This window comes from Electrona antarctica, assembly GCF_951216825.1.
Source record: "Electrona antarctica genome assembly, chromosome: 17".
NCBI lineage: Eukaryota > Metazoa > Chordata > Actinopteri > Myctophiformes > Myctophidae > Electrona > Electrona antarctica.
This window is the reverse complement of record NC_136798.1, coordinates 10,048,908-10,072,625: the sequence shown is the minus strand read 5'-3', so window position 1 is coordinate 10,072,625 and position 23,718 is coordinate 10,048,908. Positions and strand designations below refer to the sequence as shown.

The 23,718-nt window shown below is 45.6% G+C and overlaps 1 protein-coding gene across 1 annotated transcript in view; it reads left to right on the top strand.

The window, feature by feature from the left end:
• disp1 (dispatched homolog 1) overlaps positions 1 to 23,718 on the top strand; it is a 43,345-nt gene that overhangs the window by 5,133 nt on the left and 14,494 nt on the right. Inside the window, exon 2 of the mRNA XM_079525947.1 lies at positions 599 to 1,382. Within this exon, the coding sequence (XP_079382073.1) occupies positions 640 to 1,382 (743 nt within the window). The 5' untranslated portion in view covers positions 599 to 639. The remainder of the gene's footprint in view (positions 1 to 598; positions 1,383 to 23,718) is intronic.

The window sequence follows — 23,718 nt, the reverse complement described above, 5'->3', positions numbered from 1 at the left end:
CGTCGCAGCACCGGTGCACAACCAAGTGTAAATCAGGGGTAATGTACACAAACCAAAGGCTGTCAGTTGGTGCCATGTCTTATCCATGCCAGGTAAATCATACTCCTGACGTGGCCCCCGTTTGAACTGCCTGGCAGGACAACGGTGAGGGGACGAGAGGAATTTAAGATCGGTCGGCCGCCTATTTCACTGACGGGTGAGAGATTTGGTAAATCAACAAAGACACCAGTGCCGCACACTACTCTCTCAAAGTTCACAGAGCAGGTGGTGTTTTGGGTTCCCCGTTTCTCAAGACGATTCATTATTATCTTCTTCTCCAAAAGATATTTGACAGGATTTCAAATATAGTCAGACCCACAGCCACAGAGGCGGCGAGTGGGGCTGAAATATAAGGAAGGGTCCTGGGCTTACAGGGGCCCACAGAGATGCTACGGCTTATAGATTTGGTTGTGTAATAAATCTTAAGTCTCCAGAGTGGTGTGGATGATATGTTGTCATGGGGCCTAGGATTCCAAGAGGCTCCCCTGCGTGTGCGGCTCCTGTTCATTTTTGATAGACTCATAACCCCTCTCTCTTTCTCTCTCCTGTTTTCTTCCAGAGGAGTGACAGAGCGTTTGCCAGGCCCGCCGCCAGAGGACCATGGCCCTGACTGATGCCAGCAGTGACCCCCTGGCCCTTGGCAACGCAAGGCACCGTTGCCCCAGCGCCAACGGAAGTCCCACCTCCTCACCGAACAGCAGCGCTACACCAGTAAGTGACGGCCAGGACCCTCTCAGCACTGCCCCCCGTGGCGGCCAGGACCCTCTCAGCACTGCCCCCCGTGGCGAGCGCCTCGCCGCAGAGGGAGGAGAAGAGGTCACAGTCCCGGACACGGCTCCTACAACACAGCCGACGCAACCGCAGCAGCAGCAGCAGCGTTCGCGCTCGCCACGGCTTGTCCAGCGGACCAACAGGTCCAGCCAGAACGGCGGGGTGGTCAAACAGAACGGCTCCCTCAGGAACCTCCATCCCTCCTCCTCCTCATCCTCCTCCACTCCGTCTTCTCCCGCCGCCTCAGACTCCCAGAGACCGGCCAAACAGCACCCGCCCTCCGCCCTCTCCCAGGCCTCCCCTTCGTCTCCTCCTCCTCCTCCGTGTTGTCAGCCCTGCCACTTCCACCCTCCCGCTGCCCTGTGTTGCCCCGGGGCCCCGGAGGACTGCCAACTGCCCCACCCTCCTGGATCCCCAGCACCCTGCCCCTGCTGCCTCGCTGCCTCTGCACACACCCACCCCCATCCGCCCTCTTCTCACGCCTCCCCCGGGGTCTGTCTGCACCACCACCACCATCATCATCATCGGTGGCAGGAGCACCTCCAGAACCAACCGCATGGACCAGCAATCAGGTATGGAAGGGCGAGAGTTTGAGTGAGTGTGTGTGGGCATGTATAAATGAGATGAGAGTGTGTCCGCGCTCAATCTAGCTGGGCCTATCCCAGAGCGGGTATGTTTGTTTGTGTGTGTGTGCTGGCCTCAGGCACATCCTCACATCAACAGAGGGTCTCTCATACCGTCCACCATCGGAACCACCTTACCCCCCCCCACTGCAAACGAACGTATTACATCCCTATTTATGGATCATGTTAGGCCCAGAATGCATTAACACATGGGTACGAAGGAGCTCTGAAACGTAGCCAGGATCTTGAGGCGTTGCAGAAGGGTGTTTTTCACAACAACTATTGAGTATGACCACTTGTTTCAGGGCCCAACACACTGTCAGTCTGTCACGGTCCGCTGAGTTTGTCCTGGGTGGCATAAAGTCCTACGTGTTGAGCCTCAAACTGTCACTGCCAAGATTTGGGGTTTAACGTCCATTACGGAATGTCAAGTCAGAGCACCAACTCTGCACGGACGTAAGACTCACTAGAACATACAGCCGGCTCAGTGGTCAAGGACCCCCAAATACTTTGCTGCAGGCCTCCATCTGAAAATATTAGATTTGTGTAAAATGTTTCAAATCTTTTCAAAGATTTCTAGTATTTCATGATTACAACAGATGTATGTAGAATTAAAGGATTTTGGATGACTAATAATAACTGATGACCAGCTGCGCCAAAAAAGACCCCAATTGGGACGATTCAACAGTTCATACCACGTTCAAAAAGAGGAACTGGATGTACCAAACAATTGAAAAGAGCGAAGGAACTTCTTTGTGTAACAATTTGATAATAAGCTCATGTCATCGGTGCCTTGATAATCTGATAATAAATATTGATAAAGAAACTTCCACAACAGTACAGCCACCTGAGGTGATGCCATACCCAGAGATATTGGCACTGTCTGGTGTGCTGACCTGCAGCACTCAGCCATGTGCCCTGGACCACAGCACAGCAGTGCCAATGTGTCCCTCCCTCTCATGTACTGATATTCTACTGGTCTGGTCCCAGTGGGAAACCAGTTGAGTCTACACCTCCCTCTCATGTACTGATATTCTACTGGTCTGGTCCCAGTGGGAAACCAGTTGGGTCTACACCTCCCTCTCATGTACTGGTATTACTGTATATACTGTGTGTGCGTGTGTGCGTGCGTGCGCGCTGACTCGGGGGGTAGTTGGTTGTGTTATTCTACCGTGCGCTACAGAGACAGGGGGCACATGGTTCCACACAGTGGGTAGACGTCCCCATATGTTTGTTTTTAGTAGACTTGTATCAGGTCTCCGATCTTTACTTTTTCGATTATAGCCCACAAAGTTTGCTTTACAGCGGCGGTCTGTAAACTTCCTCGCCGGGGGACCAGCAGGGCATATGAAAATACGCAGAGCCTCAGACGGCCGTGTAAATTCACCCAGAGGTAGGACTCGTAACACCTCGGAGGGCTTGACCCAGAGTTGTTCTCACATCCCCCCTCAGAGCAGGCTGGTGTCGAGTGGCTGTTCCCGTCCCGACTGCAACTCTGGAGCTTCATGCGAGACGTAGTCTGCAATACAGGAGATCTTGCAGTGTTTTCCTTTCTCCAGGGGGCGTTCGGTAGACACTGTGGGTTGCCGTGTTGTGAATGGTCTCAGCAAAGTTTATCCCCAAAATGAGTATGGAAAGTTTGAGGCTTTTAATGAAACTAGATGGAGGGTTTGCATGTGTACGCTGCGGCTGTATACGCGCGCACACGCGCGTGCAGTGCACACACTCCCTCTCTCCCACTCTGTGACTGGCCATGCCTCCTGCAGTCAAAGGCAGAATGTTAGCATTGAACTTATTTGTTAGCAAACTCCTCCTTTTCATTTTTTCCCCCTCCTTTCTTTTCAAGCGATCCATATTTAGCAACCTGGTTCCCTTGCCGTGTACGCCGAAAACCGCAGCCCCCCTTTGCCGCATTTGAAACTGGAACCGTTTAATGCCATGCATAATCATTTGCGTAATCCTATATTTACCATCTCCGAGGGAGGGGGGGGGGGGTGTAAGCGAAAACTTTGCCGATGTAATTATTTACTCATGTCAGCCCCTCTTTATGGTAGCAGCATAGTAGGGTGGCAGGTTTGTGTAAGTCTATATTTTCACTTACTTCTTAGCATGGAAATTTCCTTACCCAAATTGAGTTGGACCCCCCCCCCCCATCTCTCTCTCTCATGTAACTTTATTAGTGAGAGGTTCAGTATGGGTGGCATTGAAATGTTAGCGCAGTGTACACGTATCGCTCTCATGCAGCAAACTGTAGCCTGGGTGGGCAGAATGTGGCGAGATGGGACTGTGTCACACAAAGTTTGGATGGATTCTTGTGACGGAGAGTTTGGTCTTCCTTTTGCTCTCTCGCTCTCCCCCTCTCTGTCCGTTGTTCTCTCTTTCTTTCTCAGTCTCTGCCATTCCCTCCTCCATCTCTCGTTCCTCGTCAGAATGGAGAGCAGATGTGGTTTCCGTTTCTAATGTTGAAGAAGGCTTTTATTTACTAAACAGGTCCCTCTTGTTCAGCGATGACAGGTTTGAATTACAGGGTCCAAGTCGCTCCAAGACCTCTTCCCAATCAACCACCCTTCCTGTACAGTGTGTGTGCGCGGGTGTGGGTCTATTTCTGTGTGTATTGTGTGTGTGTGTGTGTGTGTGTGTGTGTGTGTGCCTGTGTGTGTGTGTGTGTGTGTGTGTGTGTGTGTGTGTGTGTGTGTGAGAGAGAGACTAGGATGAGGAAACCGTATACCTCCCTTGGATTCATATAATGTCGTCCTAAAGCCAGGCATTAAAAAAGAAAAGAAATTGGAAGACTTCTTGTCTTATCTTTTCACCTCCGTACTGAAAACCATTGCACTGGCGTTTGGTAATAGTTGGATATCATTTTACACCCAACCCACACAAACCTACACACACGTCCGTACAGAGACGTTGGGTTTAATACCCTGGGTAATTTGGGGGTACGTAGTCAGACAAGATGGTGTCAAATATCAGAGTTTGATCTCCCTCAGGGCTGTGATCTGCCAGATTAGGCAAGGGATTACATCCATGATCACAGCACAGGGATCACACACACATGCATGCACACACACACATGAACGCATCAACGCGCACACACACGAACACACACACGAACACACACACACACACGAACACACACACACACGAACACACACACACACACACACACACAGAGTCATACCATTAAGGCAACGTAACAGTAACACTAGATCTTTGGGAGAGACCTTTTATGTGCATTTCACAACGGGGGGGGTTTTATGCTCCTGTTCTCAGCTTCGCGAAACATTCATCTATTAGTGGAGATTAGCCCATGCTAAGTTCCTTAATGTTTCTATTCTTGGTGGTGATCAAACAACTTTGTCTTATCCGCTCTTATTTGAAATAGGCCACTATCTAGGGGAAACGTCAGAGGGACAACTCAGCACTTCTGCTGAGACATGAAACCGGATTCAGCCGTCCTTCCGTCGTTTATTTGTCTCCGTCTTTACAGGAGTCTCAGGGTCTGGTAAAAACATCAGGCCTTGGGTCTGCATCTCTGAACTGTAAGATTGTCTTTCACGGCGATCTTTCTTTTTTTACGTCTGCATTATTTAAGATCGGAGGGGAAGCTGTGTGTCCTTGGGAAGTCAGCTGCCTGGCCGGGGCCTGAGCAGTCTGGTTTACGGGCTCCAGGTGAAAGCCTGAAATTGCTGCTCTGGCCCCTCATACTGTGAAAAGGTTACATGAAAATACACCCATAGATGTGCATTTCTCGAGTTACGTGGATTACAGACGTACACACGTACAGACAGACAGACAGACAGACAGAGAGAGATGTGGTGCTTTTATAGATAGATGAGGCTTACTGTATCTCAAACCATTGTAAAATCGTATAATATGAATCATCTTTCTGTTATGTGGGTGACCGGGTCTATTAATACATTTACCGCCAGCATTAAGTAATCCCTCGCTAGCGTATTGCCAAGGTTTTATCGCGCGTAACACTTACTTTGAAGATCCAAATATCCGTAATCGCATGTTTCTGTGAGAAACTGCTGTGTGTGTTGTCATGACCAGTTGTTGTTGTCTCGCTCGGCGGTGGAAAAAGCTGACCGCGAGTATCACAGCGCCTGCTACAGGCCGTTGAAAACGCTTGTCTGGGCCAGAAACTGCCCCCTCAATGTCCTTTCTGAGATACAGGGCTTTGAAGACAGGGCTTATAATGCAAGTCGATGTGCGCGCATCTTCAAAATGGCTGCGGCCAGTGGCTCACTCAATGTTTACGCGATAGCTTCATTAGCTACCATACGATCCGAATTAAAACTTGGATTAAACAATACAAACCCGAGAATCTCGGTTTTGGTGGGCGAGGGTACTAATTTACACCCTCGTGTTCCTCGTTTGCGGTTAACATATCTGTAACATGAATTCTGTCTGGATTTTTTATCAGAAAAGCTCACAGAGCTTTTTGAGTTTGTTGATCGGCTAAAGTCTAAAATGGGTCCCTGTAGCCACTGTAGGGGGTTGCACCACCAGAACGTAATGCAACCCCCTACAGGAGAGTCCAGAGGTGTAAAATGGTTTTGAGAGAGGGAGAAAGACTTCAGTAAACACAGGCGCTCTGTTTTCACCTGAGGGCACCTGAGCAGCTACAGCTGCTCCCCAGCCCAACCTGCTCTTACCTGCTCCGCTGCATCCAGCCGCCCTGTGACCTCACCTCGTAAGGGCTTGACAGCCGCCCCGAAGAGCCCCGCTGACACACAACTATCCCAGGTCACGTCAAGCGGTTAACCTCCCCCGTTTGCGCTCCGCTCACCCGGAGCGAAGCGGTTCTGCTCCTCCTCCTCGCCGAACGCTTCCGGCGAGCGCTTCGTGTTGTTTTTAGCCGCCACAAGTTTGGATTGGTTTTCATGCCTTCTCGGGTAGCAGGAATTCCTTGTATCCCTCTCTGTCTCGCTATCTGTCTCTTTGTCTCTTATATACAAAGAAAGAAATGTCCGCTTTTATTGTTAACATGTGCGTGTTTCATTTTTTTCTTTTTGGATTTGTTTGGGGTGCGGGTAGGATGTATGTGTGTGTCTTGTTGAAGTACAGATGGTTAGGTTGCCATGGTGCATGGGAGAAAACGTACAAAAACACAAAGTGACTGTACAGAGCAATTCTTCACGTTGTGAAATTTCTTAACAAGTTTTATCAGTTGGAGGGGGATTGTGAGACTTTAGTGGTGCCAAGTGTGGCTGCATAATGTTAATAAAATACTTTCTCGTGCCTCATGGACGGCGCACACATTTCCTCCCTTGCTGTTTCGTGCCAAACGACCATGCCTTAGATATCTTTTCACCCCATGTGAGCATTTTGAAATATTTCAACTTTTATCTCGCTTGCTTTATGTTTTATGTTCTCTCTTTCTGTCTGAATCTCTTTCAGCAGCTCTCTCTATACTGTCTCTTATGAGTTACCTTCGTTCTTGAAATCTCTGTCCACCTCCCTTTCTCTCTCTCCCTCTTAACCTGCCCGTCTGTCTGTCTCACACAGGGTTTGATTTGCTGGGAGGATGAGGGAAATCCATTGGTCTGCTTTTGATATCCCCCGTCTGGTTCTTCATCTGTTCTAGCCGATGGGGATATGTTTTATCCCTGCTTCTGGTCACATTGAGTTAAATTCATGCATTTCTTTTGGGAAATGTAGACTGTCTGAGTTTGATGTTAGTTTTATAATATCACAATGTATATGTCATACAAAGACAGGTAGATAGGGCTTTAATAGGAAGTGGTTGAGAAAATGTCCCACTGCCCTCTGTTTTTTTATTTTTTTAACAAATCGTGGTCGCCTGAAAACGATATCTTTGCTCTGGATTTCAGAGTGTCAACCTGACAAGGCTTTGCGCATTTTCCAAAATAACTGTTTGCAGGGGGCGAGAGGCAGAAACTAACCAGCTAATCAATGTTACCAAATTACCCTTTTAGTGTCTTTTTAACATCTTGCCTGCAGAGTTGATTTTCTGTTTGCTGGTCTACATTTTTATGTAGATCAAAAGCATGTTTAGGGCCCCGCTCTAAATTATTCTCCCCATTTGGCCTCCATTAAGCTGCCTGGAGTTGTGGTTGTCAGTCCTGACTCCTGGGCACCCAGACAGAGTGCTGCTGGTTTTCATTCTAGCTGGCCTATCGGTCACCAATTTAGGTGCAGGTCAACAGGTGAATGCAATTAACTCCCTGGCAGTAGAAGGAACCAGGTACTTGGAACCAGAGTGCACTGAGATAAATGCATCAGGTCAGACATGACACTGCCCCCTGGAAGGAGACAGTATGCCCCCCCGCCACCCCGGAGCGGTCATTATTGAGAAATAAACATTGACGGAGTGATGCAGAACTTGAAAGGGTTCATTTCCCAATATTGACCCCCTTTCTGTTCATTATACCAAAATATAACCACAAAAATGACTTTATTTAAAAAGGACTACATGGCTACTGCTAAAGAAAACTGTCTTTTTTTTTTAAAGCAACAAAATGGACTGGGCTTCTTTCTTTCTGTGGATTGATATGTTCCAGGTGCTTGGTCTATTGATCAGAACTACGGCCATAGCAACAGTTTGCTTCTGCTGTTGAGAAATAACAGATCCGCAGAGAGAGAGAGAGACTTTTGTTGACCAATCAGAATCGAGCTTTCGCGTGCGTGCGTGCGTGCATGCGTGCGTGCATGTGAATAATGCTCAACTGTGTGAGATATAATGACTTCACTCACTGCACCAGTACAGTGAGGAATTTATCATGATAGGTCAACACACACACACGCATGCACGTATACACACAGACATTCTCACGCACATGCACGCACGCACGCACACACACAGCCTCCTTTTTTCAGAGCCCTCGGGGCACAGGAGAGTTGCTATGTAGAACAGTGTTTGCACCTTGTGCATACCTCCACACAGGACCAACAGAAGCAGGCTAAAAAAGAGTTCCTCTGCCCTCGGGGGAACATTCATCACCTGCCTCCAAACCGTGAGACACCTCTGCCTGTAAAGCCAAAGTTACTGGACCCCGGCACTTGATTTGCAGCCAGAAAAAGTGACCATCTGGGTCTTTTAAAAGCCTGTAACCTTCCTCGGTCCCTGTTGTGTGTAGACGTTTTTTACACTAAGACAATCTCGAGTTAATGATCCAAGTTAACCCATTTTTGGCGGGAACCCCTTTTGGTGTTAGCATTATGTTATGCTTTAGCTATTGAAAAATAGCAGATCTACAAGCTCATAGCGCGCCACCGAGTGGCGCGCTACGAGCTCGTAGGTCTGCTATTTTTGAAAAATCGAAGAACCACTGACATAGAAACATAGCTTTTTCAGAAAACTGTCCGGATGTAGAAGACATTTTTAGAATCTGATCTCAGGTCAAAATGGGTTAAAGGTTGTTGTTAAAAGAATGTGAGGTGAGAAAGTGTATGCGAGTAGAAGATGGTCATAATACTAGACCAGGGGGAAGGTTGCCAGGTCCCACAACGGTTGCCATTCACCAAGGTGAGCTTGGAGGCAGGGAGTCGGTACAGTGGTATGATGGACCAGCATTCCTATGAATTTATTTAGTCATCGTTATTCATAATGGTGTGTGTGTGTGGGTGCGGCTAAAGGCATATTCATACTCCAGCTTTAGGTGATACAGTGACCACCGAAACGGTGGTTAGTAAAAACAGAGATGTGTCGCTTATCACCGCGGCGTGACGTCATGTTGTAGTTTTCGGTGGTCACCTTATCACCTAAAACTGGAGTATGAATAGGCCTTAACACCGGGGCTCCACCGGGCGCGTCAGCGTCGCGTCTCCGTCACCGTCAGGGAATGTTCCCTTTTTAATCAATGAAGGGTGGCTCCACTGCCCGCGTTGCGCAACATTAACGCGTTCATTAAAATTGAACCGGTGCGTTTTTTGACGCACGCAACGGAGACGCAAGGCGTCCGGTGGAGCCCTGGCGTAAGGAGGGGGGGGGGGGGGCAGATCCATAACCACTTACTATACTTTGTTGACCCGGGTCTTCCTGGTGGTCTGTACTTGTCTTGGCCCCCTCTTTTTTCCCTCTACAGTACACCAAACCACTTTGCCAAAAATAGCAGATCTACAAGCTCATGAAGCGTCGCATTGCAATGCTTTGTGAGCTTATAGATCTGCTATTTTTGCAGAAGGCTTGCCTAGTTCCCCAGTTATGACATGGGGGATGCCAGGTTAAACCCTATTCTAAACTTTTTGCCTATAATAACCTGCCCGAAAATGGTTTTCCAAGTTGAAAGTGGCTAACGGGTATGTGTGGTATTTTGGAGGCACTCGAGTAGAGATGGATCCAATGCAATTTGCCTGGGTACCAGCTGTTGCTGATGTGTGTGTATATATATCAACTTAACTGGCCCAACAGCGATTGAGTGCTTTAAAAAGGACACAAGTTGGTTTTAAACACATAAGTGGTGTATTACTTGAGGGGGGTGTTGATGCAGTATGATAGCAGGCTGCCATAGGTACGGAAGGTGTTAAACCAACGCCGTGTGGCCTGGTCAGTGTGAAGCGTGCTGGCTGAGGCCTGGGAGGGGAGAGAGCTGAGACAGAGAGAGGGACCAGGGTGAGAGGGAAGGACTACTGTGTAGTTCAGTGGTTCTCAAACATTTGCATGTCAAGGACCGCCAAATTGATATGTAATAAGCCGCGGACAACATCACATGTTGTGATGTTGTAAAAATAGCCACGGGAAGACGGAAACCGCAGGCGTTTAGTTTTCAAAGGAAAACAAAAAGCCTGGTCAAGCCGAGCAGGAAATGTGGATTAGGAGTGGGAGTGAACCGTATATTTCACTAAACCAATAACAGAGAGGCGTCGCTCCAAAATTGGTGATGTCAGTGTTCTCCGCTACGTTCAACTGGTGAGGGGAGGGAAGGAGGGGAGGCGGGCTTATAGGTTGGTGAACCAATTGGAAGTCTGCGTCGCTAGTTTGTTCCGCCCCTCTATGCCCAGAAAAGCATAGGGCTCTTTCAGGCTAAACTGATTGCTAGTAACTAATTTAGCTGGATTCTCTCTGGAACCCCTGGGGGTCCCCAGATCCCACTTTGATAGGGAGATGGGATGGTATTCTCTCTCTCTCTCACTCACTCTTCCTCCCTCTATCCTCTCCTCCTCCTCCTCTCTCGCTGTTGTTAAAGACAGTATGGCTCCCGAGCATGTAGCAAAGCCCATAAAGGTAGTCATGCCAGATCAAAGGCCCATGCTATCCTATAAAGCAGGATCAAAGTCTAGTGGAAGCACTGTGCTGTCATAACTTCGCATAAGCTGGCTGGCGCAGCGAGCGCAGCCTCAGCTGGATAAAGATGGCTTGTTGCTGCTAGAGGCCTGGCTGATTGGCTGGGCGGTGAGGATTATCTTCACACTCTGTAGGAGGGATAAACGATTACATGTGTCCAAACTGGCGGAAAACATGGAAAAACCGCATTTGTGTTTGTATGGATTTAGCGGGGCGGGCTGACACTTAGATGGTTGACAGTTGACACATCGCCATAAAGATAATATCTCTGCCTATTATTGTTTCCTTTTTAAATGATTATTATTCAATCCTGTTACTGCTTGCCCGGGCCTGGATAGGTATTGGTTCTATAGTCGGCTGTCTAGGCTGCGGACTTAACTGGCTTGTGTTCAGGGCAGGCTTGGGAAGATTACGTTAGAAATGTAGTCTGTTACAAATACTAATTACCTGCATGTGTAACTGTAATCACTGTGGTGTAATGTGATTACGTTGAGTAACCTGTGTGGATTGCTTAATCCAACAGTGTGTTCTGTTAAACGATCCATTTTGGACGTAACCTTCCCAACCCTGCTTGTGTTATTGTCTTTACAATGTAATGCAATCTGCGGTGGTTGTCCTCCCGGGACTGGTTGACGGGCTGGCTGGCTTACAGGTTGGTTGCAGCAATTATCCCAGTGTGGCGGTGAGACCACACACTGCCACGACCACCAAACTCTACTGGATGCTCTTATCCTGCATGCTAGGATCTCCCTTTTCTCTCATTTCTGCTGCAAATAGACACCATAGTAGCTGCCGTACCATTTATGTTCACATGTTGCTTGCTTGCCAATCATTTGTAGTAATTCATTTTTAATAATTAACATTAGAAAGACTCAAAGATTAAAGTAAGGGTCCACCTACACTGTCAAATATTCAGTCTGACAGGGTCCATTTGGTTACATTTGTATACTGTCGGAGTTCAAAATGGATAAGTGAACTGAGTGAGATAAATTGCAGTGAGTTACCTCCATGGCCTACTGGCGGTGTTCACCGGAAATTTGGCGCAGATGTACCCAGCGGTTTGTGACATTGGCTCCGGACAGACACACGGACAGAACACTCTTCTAGACAGACACACGGACAGAACACTCTTCTAGACAGACACACGGACAGAACACTCTTCTAGACAGACACACAGACAGAACACTCTTCTAGACAGACACACGGACAGAACACTCTTCTGACAGCGCGCCTCCTCTGAGGAGCCATGCCGTAAAAAAATAAAATGCGGATGTACCGCTAAAGTGAAATGCCGCTTCAACGGAAAAATAGGTTCAGCCAGAGTGGAATCATCAGTTTACTGTATTTTAGCACTTGATATTTAGTTTGTGGTCGCATTAAGTCAGCAGTGGTCCATTATGCAGTCTTGCAGTCACACGCTCGTGGCAAACGGAGCATTTGTTACAGCACTTTGATATGTATGTTTTCAGAAGTGAACATTGTGTTTGTAATTATTTTAAATTATTGCTACTACATGTTAACAACTTAAGCCCTGTTTAAAAAAAAAAGATGTACAAGCTTCAATGCAACATAGTCACTTGTTTAAATATCATTGGCCTCTAATGACCCAAATAGGGATGCCAGGTTGGTAGATAGAACCATCTCCAGACCATGTCAGGTTTTAATTTATGTTTGTATTTAACTGACCAGCTCAGCTCAATCACTTTCTCAGTGGATTTCTTTCTTTCCACTCTTGCACTTGGTGACCTGCGGCTGTTGGAATTTTCCACGTACACACACACACACACACACACACACACACACACACACACACACACACACACACACACACATACACATCAATCTTGACACCCCACGCACACTTACGTGCACAAGCCTCACACACCATCCGTCTCTCGCTCTGTGGGAGGACAGGTTTTTGACGTGGCCATCATCATTAAAAGCTATAGAAGAGGAGTCCATGCCTTGGGGCTCAAACAGGAGCCATCCCAATACACGCACACACATGTGCGTGTGCACAGTATCATAGTTCCATAACCATCTCAGTTCTATTGTATGTCACTGCCACATAGTTGACCTCAGCATGAGGTGGCTGGCTGTGTCACAAAATGCCCCCCCCCCCCCCCCACACACACACCAGGATGATGTCCTTATCGACTGAAGGGCATTAGGGGGAGGAACAAAAGCATTGAAACACTGAGGCTTTGAGGTCAAACGCAGTGAAGCAGTTGATGGAGAGAGTGAGTGAGAGAAGGAGAGAATGGAATGGAAAGGAAGGTAAGGGAAAGGAAGAACGTGAGAAGAGAAGAGCTGAGAGCAAGAGGGTTGTTAGAAGTAATGGGATAGAGGGCTTGTGAAAGAATGAGATGAGTTAATGATTTTGAGGGAGAGAAAGAAAGGAGGGAGTGAGTGATACTAAGTAGGGAGAGAAAGTGAGAGAGTAATGGAGTGGGCGATGGATGGTACAGACAGGAGCATTGTCAAGTCGGAGAGCAAGGGCAAAAAAACATGAAATCTGGAGAGAGAAGAGAGGAAAAGAACAAATGAGACAGAAACTGAAGAGCCTGGAGCGATCATGTCCTCGGATGGCCCTGAGTCAGACATGAAGGCACGATAGCAGAGCTGAGATAAAGAAGGATTGAAAGGCATTGTGTTAGAAGGTGGCATCAGAAAAAGACACCTGCATAATCATACCTCTCTGATCGTCAGGATCAAAGAAATGGATTACACGCAAGATACACAAGATCTCTAGCTGGCATGAACTCAACCTGAATGATGGCCAAGTTGGACATAATCACAACCATACAAATAGATACAAACATAAACTACCTCTTAAATCATTGGTTAAATGATTTATTGTATTTTAGTTTTGTTTTGTATGGCATTTATTGTATTAAAAGTTAGTGATTTCTTACATGGACACTACTTTCCAGTGCAGAGTGTTAACCACTCTATTTATACTTTTATGCAATGTCTCACGACGAGAATAGCAGATCTGCAAGTGAGCTTAATGTAGACCTACAGTAGTATCTTTTGCCATTATAGTGACATGCCCAAAGAGGGATGCCTATGTTGAACGCGGTTAATAAATAGGTTTGGTAAGATTCACAGACAACGTCGCACGCATGAGCATGCAGACACACGGAAACATTTAAATTGTTTGTATTTACATCTACAATGCAGGCTCGATGCCAATGTACTATTAAGTACTCTAGTTACCCATTACCTTCACATATCGCTTGCTTGTAAGAGATTTGAAAATAAGTAACACACATCTCCCAGTAGTCACCCATGCATGCAGAGTCTTAAGCCCGTGTATTTGTCCACTTTGTCCAGACGTTCTTTTCTAATGCTTATTTGGGCGGAAGTGCCTTAATTACAATACACACTGCTTGTCATGTTAAGATGAAGGGGATGTTTAAGTCCTCTTGTCAAAACAGACAGACTGAGGGCCCAGTGCACTGATCCTGACTCATAATGCTTTTGTATTTATTTGTTTTTAATCCAAAAACATTCCCATCTCAGGAATGATGGGAACGATGCAAGTTGGAAATGCATGCCCCCACATAGTTATGGGTATGGCCATCTGTCCTTGAACAAGACACTGAGCCCGGGCCCCCAATACAACTGCTCCACACTGAGCCCGGGCCCCCAATACAACTGCTCCCGATGAGCAGGTTGGTGCTTTGTGCGGTTTCCTCTGCCGTCGGTGTGTGATGTTGCGTATGAATGGGTGAATGTAATGCATATTGTAAATTGGAGAAAGGCACTATATAAATTCACCTGTCCTTTATCACACACATTTTGTATGTACTTTACCACCACTGCGGTTTGAAGCAGCGCAGCCACGTTAGATTCATTCACAAGGCTTCCTGCACCATGGCTGTTGCCAAGTAGCCACTGATTTGTAGAATGTAGAGGCTGCTGATGACCCAGCACAGCTGCTGGGTCTTGGTTGCACTCACATGGACTACCATGGCTCAGGAATTCTTATCATGCTTAAGCAGATGGACACAAAGGACGACATAGTATTCTATGGGTGCAACAGTTAATTGATATATCAATTATTAAAAAAACAATCGATCATAAGTACGCTCGCATATGGTGAAAATCCAGGGAAAATAAGTGTTTTTTTTTTTTATAAGTAGGGGTTTAAAAACGTCAATGGACTATGCCCGATCTCATGGGAAGGGGCAGGCTGTTCCAGAGCCTGGGGGCAGCAGCAAAAGCGTGGTCACCCCTGCATTTTGTCTGGTTTGAGCTGGAACAACCAGCAACAGCATGTCATGAGCAGACCGCAGAGATCTCGGGTAAATTGGTGCCAGTGATGTAATAACAAATATAAGAACCTTAAAATGAATTCTGAAACAGGCAGCCAATGAAGAGTGGCTACAACTGGGGTTTGGTCACGCTTTTTAGTGGCAGTGAGCAGGTGGGCAGCTGTGTTCAGAACCAGCTGCAGATGCCTAAATGATGCCTGATCAATGCCAGTATACAACGAATTGCAAAAGTGTATTGTAGAAGATATAAAATGGAATAATCACTAAGAAAATAAGTGGCAGCCCTATAGCGTACGCAACAAAGAACACACTCATGTACACGTGTGCATGCTTACAAACCACACGATTTGCTTCCACTTTCATACACATATATATACTGTATGTATGTCACATGTGTCTCGTATCTAGCTCGTTCTCACGTACACGTGCACGCAGCCTTTGTCTTGCACGTTTGGAAGCAGGGAGGGAAGTTGATGGGCGGATGTGGGACACGACGGGTTGATGGGTCAGAACTGGTCAGATGAAAAGCATTGGTTCCACCTCTGGAGGTCTGCTGCAGCTAGACGGATCCGCTATGCTTACTGAGTATACAAATGCACACGTAAACCACTTTCAAGCTGGCGTCAGTATTTCGAAGCATGTCATTGTTTGTAGGTAATTATTTTCACAAACATTTCCGAAACTTTTTCAATAATTGCAAATCTACAAGCTCACAGCTTGCATTATTATTATTATGACACATGAAAACATCATTGTGCAACGCTGCTGTATGTTGAATTACACACCCTTGTAGTTGAAGGGTTGCTGGTCCGTTTCCCACTATACCATAGCCATGCTGAAGTGCCATTGAGCAAGCCTAACTCTTCCCTATCTATTCATGCAAACTGATGTCTTATTTTCTACACCAACCTTTGTCCAGTTTGGTAGATGATAGATTAATTCAGTTTTAATGTAGACTGCCTGTTAGGATTTTTTCTTTTGAATATATTTGTTGTTGATAGAATTCCCACCTGAATTAAACCTTCAAATATAAGGTTAGCAGTGGGGATACTTAACCTTTTCTGTCATCAACCAGATTTAATGAATTGGGTCTCATTATTTTAAATAGTCTATTAGCGAGCATAGAGATGGGCCTGCCAGACGACACCAGTGTCTTGTCTTGTATGGCAGGCCCTTCTCCATGCTCGCTATAGACTGGGTGTACGAAGGACAGCCCATAATGAAGACATCTCCCCAACAGACAGCTTGTAACTATTGGCTACAGTGCTGAAATCCGGCCTGTGGGCCTGGAATTTGTGCATGCCCATATTTCACCTCCAGGAATGTGAAGGGATAGTAGGTGTGACCCAAGGAACCCAAGCTCGCTGGAGATTGTAGTTGTCCATAACTCCCCACTGAATGTTTCGCGCACACGCATGGCACACACGCGCGCAGATGCACGGCACGCACACGCACATGCAAGGCACACACAGACACACACACACACACACACACAACGTGGGAAATTCACACCAGCCATTGGCCCCTAGTGCTGGCTAAGGCTTCACACCGACTCGCACATTATTTTCTGAACTTTGAGCTCGATGTGAAAACATTTGTCCTCATTCACACGCAGTCACGCACACAGTGACACGTAACATACACATTTATACTAATGTGTTTATGTTTATATCAGTACTTTACTGCATCAATGATAAAATATGTTCTATATCTGCCTCTCTCTCTCTCTCTATGTCTCCCAACCATTTCATAATGACAGCAGAGTCTTCTAGTTGCCCTCCATTTAAACGTTTAGTTTAAACAGACCTGTCCCATTCCAGCGTTTACTAGCTGCTTGTAAGAGACGTGATCCCCTGTAAATCACACATCGTTCCCACTAAAACTAATATATCTCAACACACCTGGGGCGAAGGCTCGCTTAAATGCTTGTCACTACAAGGGCTATGCATTTAATCAGGTACAGTTGTCTTTTGTTTTGTTTCCAACTATTAATAATCATAGAATAATTATATATGAGCAATACACATGGACAATATACCAAGAACACCTGCTCTACCTCACACACATGCTAATATAATATGTACAGTATAAGAAGCAAAACGTGGACTAAAATGTAGTTCTGCAAATTATACACTATTGATTTGTTTTGATCGTTTCTTTATTAATTTTTCAAGTCACATATGAGTCAAAAATAGCATACAAAGATTGCATACAAATATTTTTTTACCCCTCCCTCCCCCCAGAGTTCCCGCTCTGAAAGAGCCACAACCCCGGTATCTTGTACCATTAACAAAGATACATTATAATAAAAGGACGGCACATACAAATATACATATACATATTCAAAAATAGAAGAAATTAATCAAATATTGGACACAAAAATAAATAATAATAATAACAATAACAAAATTAAAAACAATTACAGTAGGGTCAGTGTAATGAGTTATTAAGGATTGTTGATGTCAGCCGCATTCATCCTCTCAATATATGTTAAAAACGGTTGCCAAATGGTGTAAAATCTTAAAGCACCAGCGTACCCTCTTGTGGAGTAGCGAATCTTCTCCAATGTCAAAGGATGTAGAACATCATTAACCCAAGATTTAAAGGTTGGTGGGAATTTTTCCTTCCATTTAAATAGTATTAGCCGCCTAGCCAAAAGAGATGCAAAGGCTATCATATTCTTGTTTTGCCGGCTAAGACGTAGATCTTAGGAATTAACTCCAAACACTGCAATAGTGGCAGAGGGTTCTATGGGCACTTCTAATACATCTGAAAATGCAATATTGGTTGCCAAAATGTATTTAGCTTTGGACAAAACCAAAAAGCATGTGCAAGGGTAGCTTGATCTTGATTGCAACGATCACATATAGGATCCATGGTAGGAACAAACTTAGATAGTTTTACTTTGGACCAGTGGAGGCGATGTGTAACCTTAAACTGAATAATAGTATGCCTTAGACAGATTGAAGAGGAGTGTATCCTATCCAGCGCTTCCTTCCAAACATCATCAGAAGTTTGTGTCCCTATAACTCTCCCTCCCATTGATTCTTTAATGAGGTAAGTGGTTCCAGGTCAAATGAGTTTAACCCATTTTGGGCGGGAACCCCTTTTGGTGTTAGCATTATGTTATGCTTTAGCTCTTGAAAAATAGCAGATCTACAAGCTCGTAGCGCGCCACTCGGTGGCGCGCTATGAGCTTGTAGATCTGCTATTTTTGAAAAATCGAAGAACCACTGACATAGAAACATAGCTTTTTCAGAAAACTGTCAGGATGTAGAAGACATTTTTAGAATCTGATCTCAGGTCAAAATGGGTTAATAAAGAGTAAACTGACCCAATTACCCCTTTAGAGTGTGGATTGAGCTTTAGAATAGTCTAAAAGGGAGTTTGGTGGTTGTGATGGGAAATCCATAATAGATGATGTTACAAAATTACGAAGCTGCAAGAATCGGAAAAAGTGAGAGCGGGGAATATAGACACTATTGATTTAAGATGACAATGTTCAGCAAAAAAACGAAAATCCGTTCGATCAAGGCCCGATACCTAGATTGTTCTGAACATATAGTTAGGGTAGTTAGGGTTATATTCACATACATACTTAAATATATTTGTAGATGAAAATATTTTATTTGGAACTTTATAACCCCATCATAAATTAAATTATAGGCCTGTTGTATTACAATGATATAAACATAACCAGCGTAAACAAACCTATTACAACTCCAATTTAAAAACTACAGTTTCTTACAAGATATATCAATCTCTGAGTCAATCACCTCGAGAATCTCGAGAATGCATATGTGCATGTGCCTTAATAGAGTGGATAGAAAAATAGTTCTATTCTATGCCTGGGTAGACCTGCACTAGGTATAGGAATCGTAGGATCCAAACTCAGCTGCAGTGCAGTGAAATAGCCACGTTTTAAAAGGTGCAACATTAAAACATCTTTGATTGCCTGCACAATGAGACACACTGGGATACAACAGCTCACAGCAAGCCTTACATGGACCTGCTTTCTTCTGGTTAGCTATTGTCCTTGTGTGTGTGTTTAGAATTCTAACTCCTAGAGTATTTACACTTGTAGACTTTTATGATCTGTGTATTGAAATACAGGCTGCTAATATAGACCTAATTCATACACAGGCCTGTTTGTTTGACTGTCTTCTGGTCCAACTATTATGCTCATATATTTTCAACATGGCTACTGCCCCCTCATCCTATTAAGATTTTATTGTCTGTACATAAATGTGGGCCTATTAAATTACTCTTATTTCAAACTTCATGCTTATTTATTGAACTTTGAGACTCATATATTTTTGTTCCCTAGTGCCTGGAGCCAATTTAGTCTTTAAGTAAGTAGACGGTACACAGTTCTCAGCAATATCTTTTGTCTTGGGATTGGGAATGACAAAATCCTTGCTTTAGGTGTCTGGTTAGCTGTTATAACAGCTAACCTGTTATAACAGCTAACCAGAGACCTAAAGCAAGGTTTTTGGCCAAGCTCTTCGTTGTAACATAACATTTTCAGATGGGTGTCTAGTGTCCGTGGTCAAATGTGTATTAATTCGGGGGCCCTTGACATGAAAGAGTTTTTGAGAACCACTGCCCTAGTGGACTCGGTCTGTTATGACACACTCCACTAACTGTTGTTTCGCCATCATCGTGATCCTCACACGAACCCAAAGCATGATACATTACTACTACATCAATTCATGGCACCTACGACATTCTGCTGCCACGTCACGCTCAACCCCATGGTTCAGACGTACTTCTTTGTTGCTGTCGGGCAGAAACCTTGTATATCCGTATTTTCTTTTTTTTATGTTTTTCATAAATTAATGCCCGACTTCATTATGCTATTAGCGTCACACAACAGTTGCAAACGTGTTGTGAGCTTGTAAATGTGCTGTTTTGGCAAATTTTGAATACTTTATAAGACTTCATTATGCTATTAGCGTCACACAACAGTTGCAAACGTGTTGTGAGCTTGTAAATGTGCTGTTTTGGCAAATTTTGAATACTTTATAAGACTTCATTATGCTATTAGCGTCACACAACAGTTGCAAACGTGTTGTGAGCTTGTAAATGTGCTGTTTTGGCAAATTTTTAAAAGTGAAAAGTGAAAGTGAAAGCGGTTATGTCCGTTTGTGGGTTTTATAAATAAATTACGAACCAAAGAAAAGTAGTAACAAGAGCTTGTCACTTAATGGTAACTAAAATAAATCCGTTGGAACACATTATTGCCGCAATCGTTTTGGACATACAAGGTTTCGGGCCGACAGCGACGCCTTGTTTCTGGTGATGTAAGTTGGACGTGTGCCCTCGGCTCGGAGCTCGGGCCCATTTCATGGCTTGGTCGGCTCTGTAATTGTGTGCAGCGTTGCAGCGAGGCACTAATCAGGCCAAGCCAGGGGCCGGGGCAGCCTGACGGTTGACAGTAATTGCTCCTGCCTCAACTTGAAGCCGGCCCCCGTTCGTTCCCCTAAAATATCTGCCCCGGCCGTCTGTTAGCAGTTTACCCCCTCGGCTGTGACCCCGCTCACCTCTTAACCCCCCCTCGCGCATAAAGAAAAGCACGACGACGTGTGCACGCTAGAGACGCTTGGATGTTGCACGGAGAGAAGCGCACGTGACCGCGCGTACGTTCGCTCTTATCTGCCACGCAGAAAGATCCATGTGTGCCGTCACTCACACTTCATGCTGTATTAGCCATGGTGTTTTCTGTTAAAACAAACAAGCACATTGATGTACGGATTGGAAGGCTGTTCCCAATATCCCACGCACACACACGACACGTTAAATACAAACATGGAAATGCACACCCGTAGAAGCAACTGGACCAGAAGTTACACTCATACAACTTTGCTTTGCAAGTCTTACGCACATCTTCCCTTGCACGCACGCACACACACACATGCACTCATGCACGCGCGCACACATACACTGCACACCTTATCTCCTCTCTCTCTATGCTGTCAGCACACTGCTGAGAGAGCAGCCTGCAGGCTGTGTTTACCTTATTAATTAGCTCAGTGATCCAGAAACGCTCTCCCTCTGGTAAATAGAAAAACAGGCTACAGGCTACCCAGGGCCGAGAGAGAGAGAGAAGGAAAGAGTAGGGGATGAGAGAGAATGAAAAAGGGTGAGAAGGTGAGTCAGTGGAAGTAGATGAGAGAGAGAGAGAGATGTAAGTTTTCTTTAGAGGGTCCAGTGTGCAGAACTGATCTGAGACCAGGGGAGGAAATGTGAGGCTGTGGGCTGTCATCCTGCTCAATTTAAAGTCTGTGTGATCATCAGTCAACACCCCCCCCCCCCCCCCATCCCCCCATGCCTCTACACTGCCCTTCCTCATCTGTCCTTCCTTCTCTTCATTTCCCCTGTTGTCCATATATGTTTGTGTATTTGCAAGTCTGTGGAAGCTTGGATATGTGCGTGTGTGTTTTTACATGCATGTGTGTATTATTTATGTACTCATTGTCCTTGTTTTGTTGCCAAAAAGTTCGCAAACAAAGGTTGCTCTAAGCTCTGTAACGCCGCCTTGAGTCAATGATCTGAAGCCGTGGAAAAAAAACAAATTCTAACACAAAGCCTCTTGAGGTTTTGTACAGGAACAGAATTGATTTAGATGACATTATGTATAAAACCTCTCCGAGGGGAGTAGCTTCTCTGAAATAACAGCAGACTGACCTGCGCCGTAAATCGAGGCTCAGGCTACACGGCGGCTAGCTCAGGTAATCCATCCATCTTCACAGATTTTTTGGCTTGAGATTTATTCACGGATTGGAATGTCGTCGCAGACCCAAAAACCCAAAACAGACCTTCAGTAGACGGACAGATAGGTCTGAGGGAGGCCTCAGGAATCCTTTCCAAGTTCCAACCTTTTCCAATAGCTACACTGCATCTTCAGTCCTTGGACCCTATCTCTGTGCTGAATTCCGCAGTTCGAGGTCCATACATGGGAAAACCGACGGAGAAGTTAGAACAGAGCGCAAAGTAACAGCCATAAATTACCAATACAGATCTTTCCCCCCCTCTTGGCTAATAATGTTAAATTAGAGAAAGGGTTGGGCCCAATGTGGTTTTCATTAGCTGTCGTTGGTTTGAATCAGGCAAAGAGTCACTTTTATATGATGAATCATTACTTACGGGGGGAATTCAGTCCAAAAAGGAAGAAGAAAAGAACTCTGTTATTACTATAATGAATAGTTTAATCAGCTTGTGACTGCATGAACAGAACAACCCTCTCCAAACGCAAGAATAGAGGCAGGGACTGAAGGCAGGGACCCGATGTCAACAAGCTATTATACTAGTTTTATTTTTAACGTTTTTTTTTTTGTTTTCTTTTAAGCAATGCTGCTATATTGGACAGCACTGTGGCGAGAGACCAGAGAACAAATGACACACAACAAAATGTCTTGCGCCAGATTCAAGACTACAGATGGAGGACATTGTGATTTAGTGGTCGAAGCTCCTGACAGACTCCGTCCTCTGGCCGTTCCCACCAGCTGAACTTTACAGAGTGCATGTACTGTTGTGAGAATGAATTTGTCACCTATTAAGTTGATCTATCTTTCTCGTTTCAAGTCGCTGGCTTGCTTTGACGTCCCCTCCCGTCCTTGAGTACGTGTGCGTGTGACCGTGTGTGTGTGTGCGTGTGTGTACATATACTACGAGTGTTTTCTCGACCTGTGCCACTCGACATCTGGCCGTTGTGTTAACGTGTCCGGCGAAGCTTTAAAAAAGGGATTTACTGCCTCCCTCGAAAACATACCCTGTGGAGGGGGGAAAAACTTTCCAACCAATGGCCCTTGTTCATTTGTGCTTTTCGGTTACCGCGACCAGCCACTAATTATAGCGTTGTGTGAATTTGAGTTTTAAAGGAGGGGGGGGGGGGGGGAAGGGGCGCAGGAAATACAACGACCTCTATGGCCCTTGTTGTTCATGTTGCTACTGTTGTCACGAAAAGCTCAAATGTCCTCTGCTGCGCCTGTGCCCTGACCGGCTCCGGCGCATGGCGGCCTCTGAGGTCACTTCCTGTTTGGTTTTGGGTTTCCTCATTGATAATTTAAGAGCTGTTGTGCATGACCATGGTCCCATTCTGTTGGTGGTGGATTTGTCCATGGTCAGTGTATCCGTGTTGACTTGACGGTACATCGCAGGCTGAGGCTCTTGTCCAGAATGAATCTGACGTCTTACTTGTTTTTAGACATAGAAATTGTGTGTGTGACTTAACCTTTTAAATCCTCCAGACTTAGTAAACTGTTGGCTTTGTACTCTTTTTGTCGACACCAAATCTCTAGCCCAAACATCCCAAACATAGCCGATCTACAAGCTCACAAGACTTCAAATTATCTTCCCCCCTGGCATAATATTCTGGGTGTAAGAGGTTAAAATTTGGAGCTTATGGCTTTTGTGAAGGAAGGCCATTTTTTGATGAAGATAGACACCCCCTTCCCCCATATCACCCCACCCCTCCTTCCACCTCAGCTTGTATCTCTTATCTCCGGCGGCCATGCTGTGATCCGGGGGCCATATCTGATTCCCCTTTCTTCCTCTCTTCCCCCATCTTGGTGGGGCATTCCGGACGCTCCCCTGCTGCTCTGGAGAGGATATGATGAGAACACCAGACCAGTCCAGAGCAGCTGAAAGCTTCATAGGACTGCGTGCGTGCGTGCGTGCGTGCGTGCGTGCGTGCGTGCGTGCGTGCGTGCGTGCGTGCGTGCGTGCGTGCGTGCGTGTGTGTGTGCTGCTG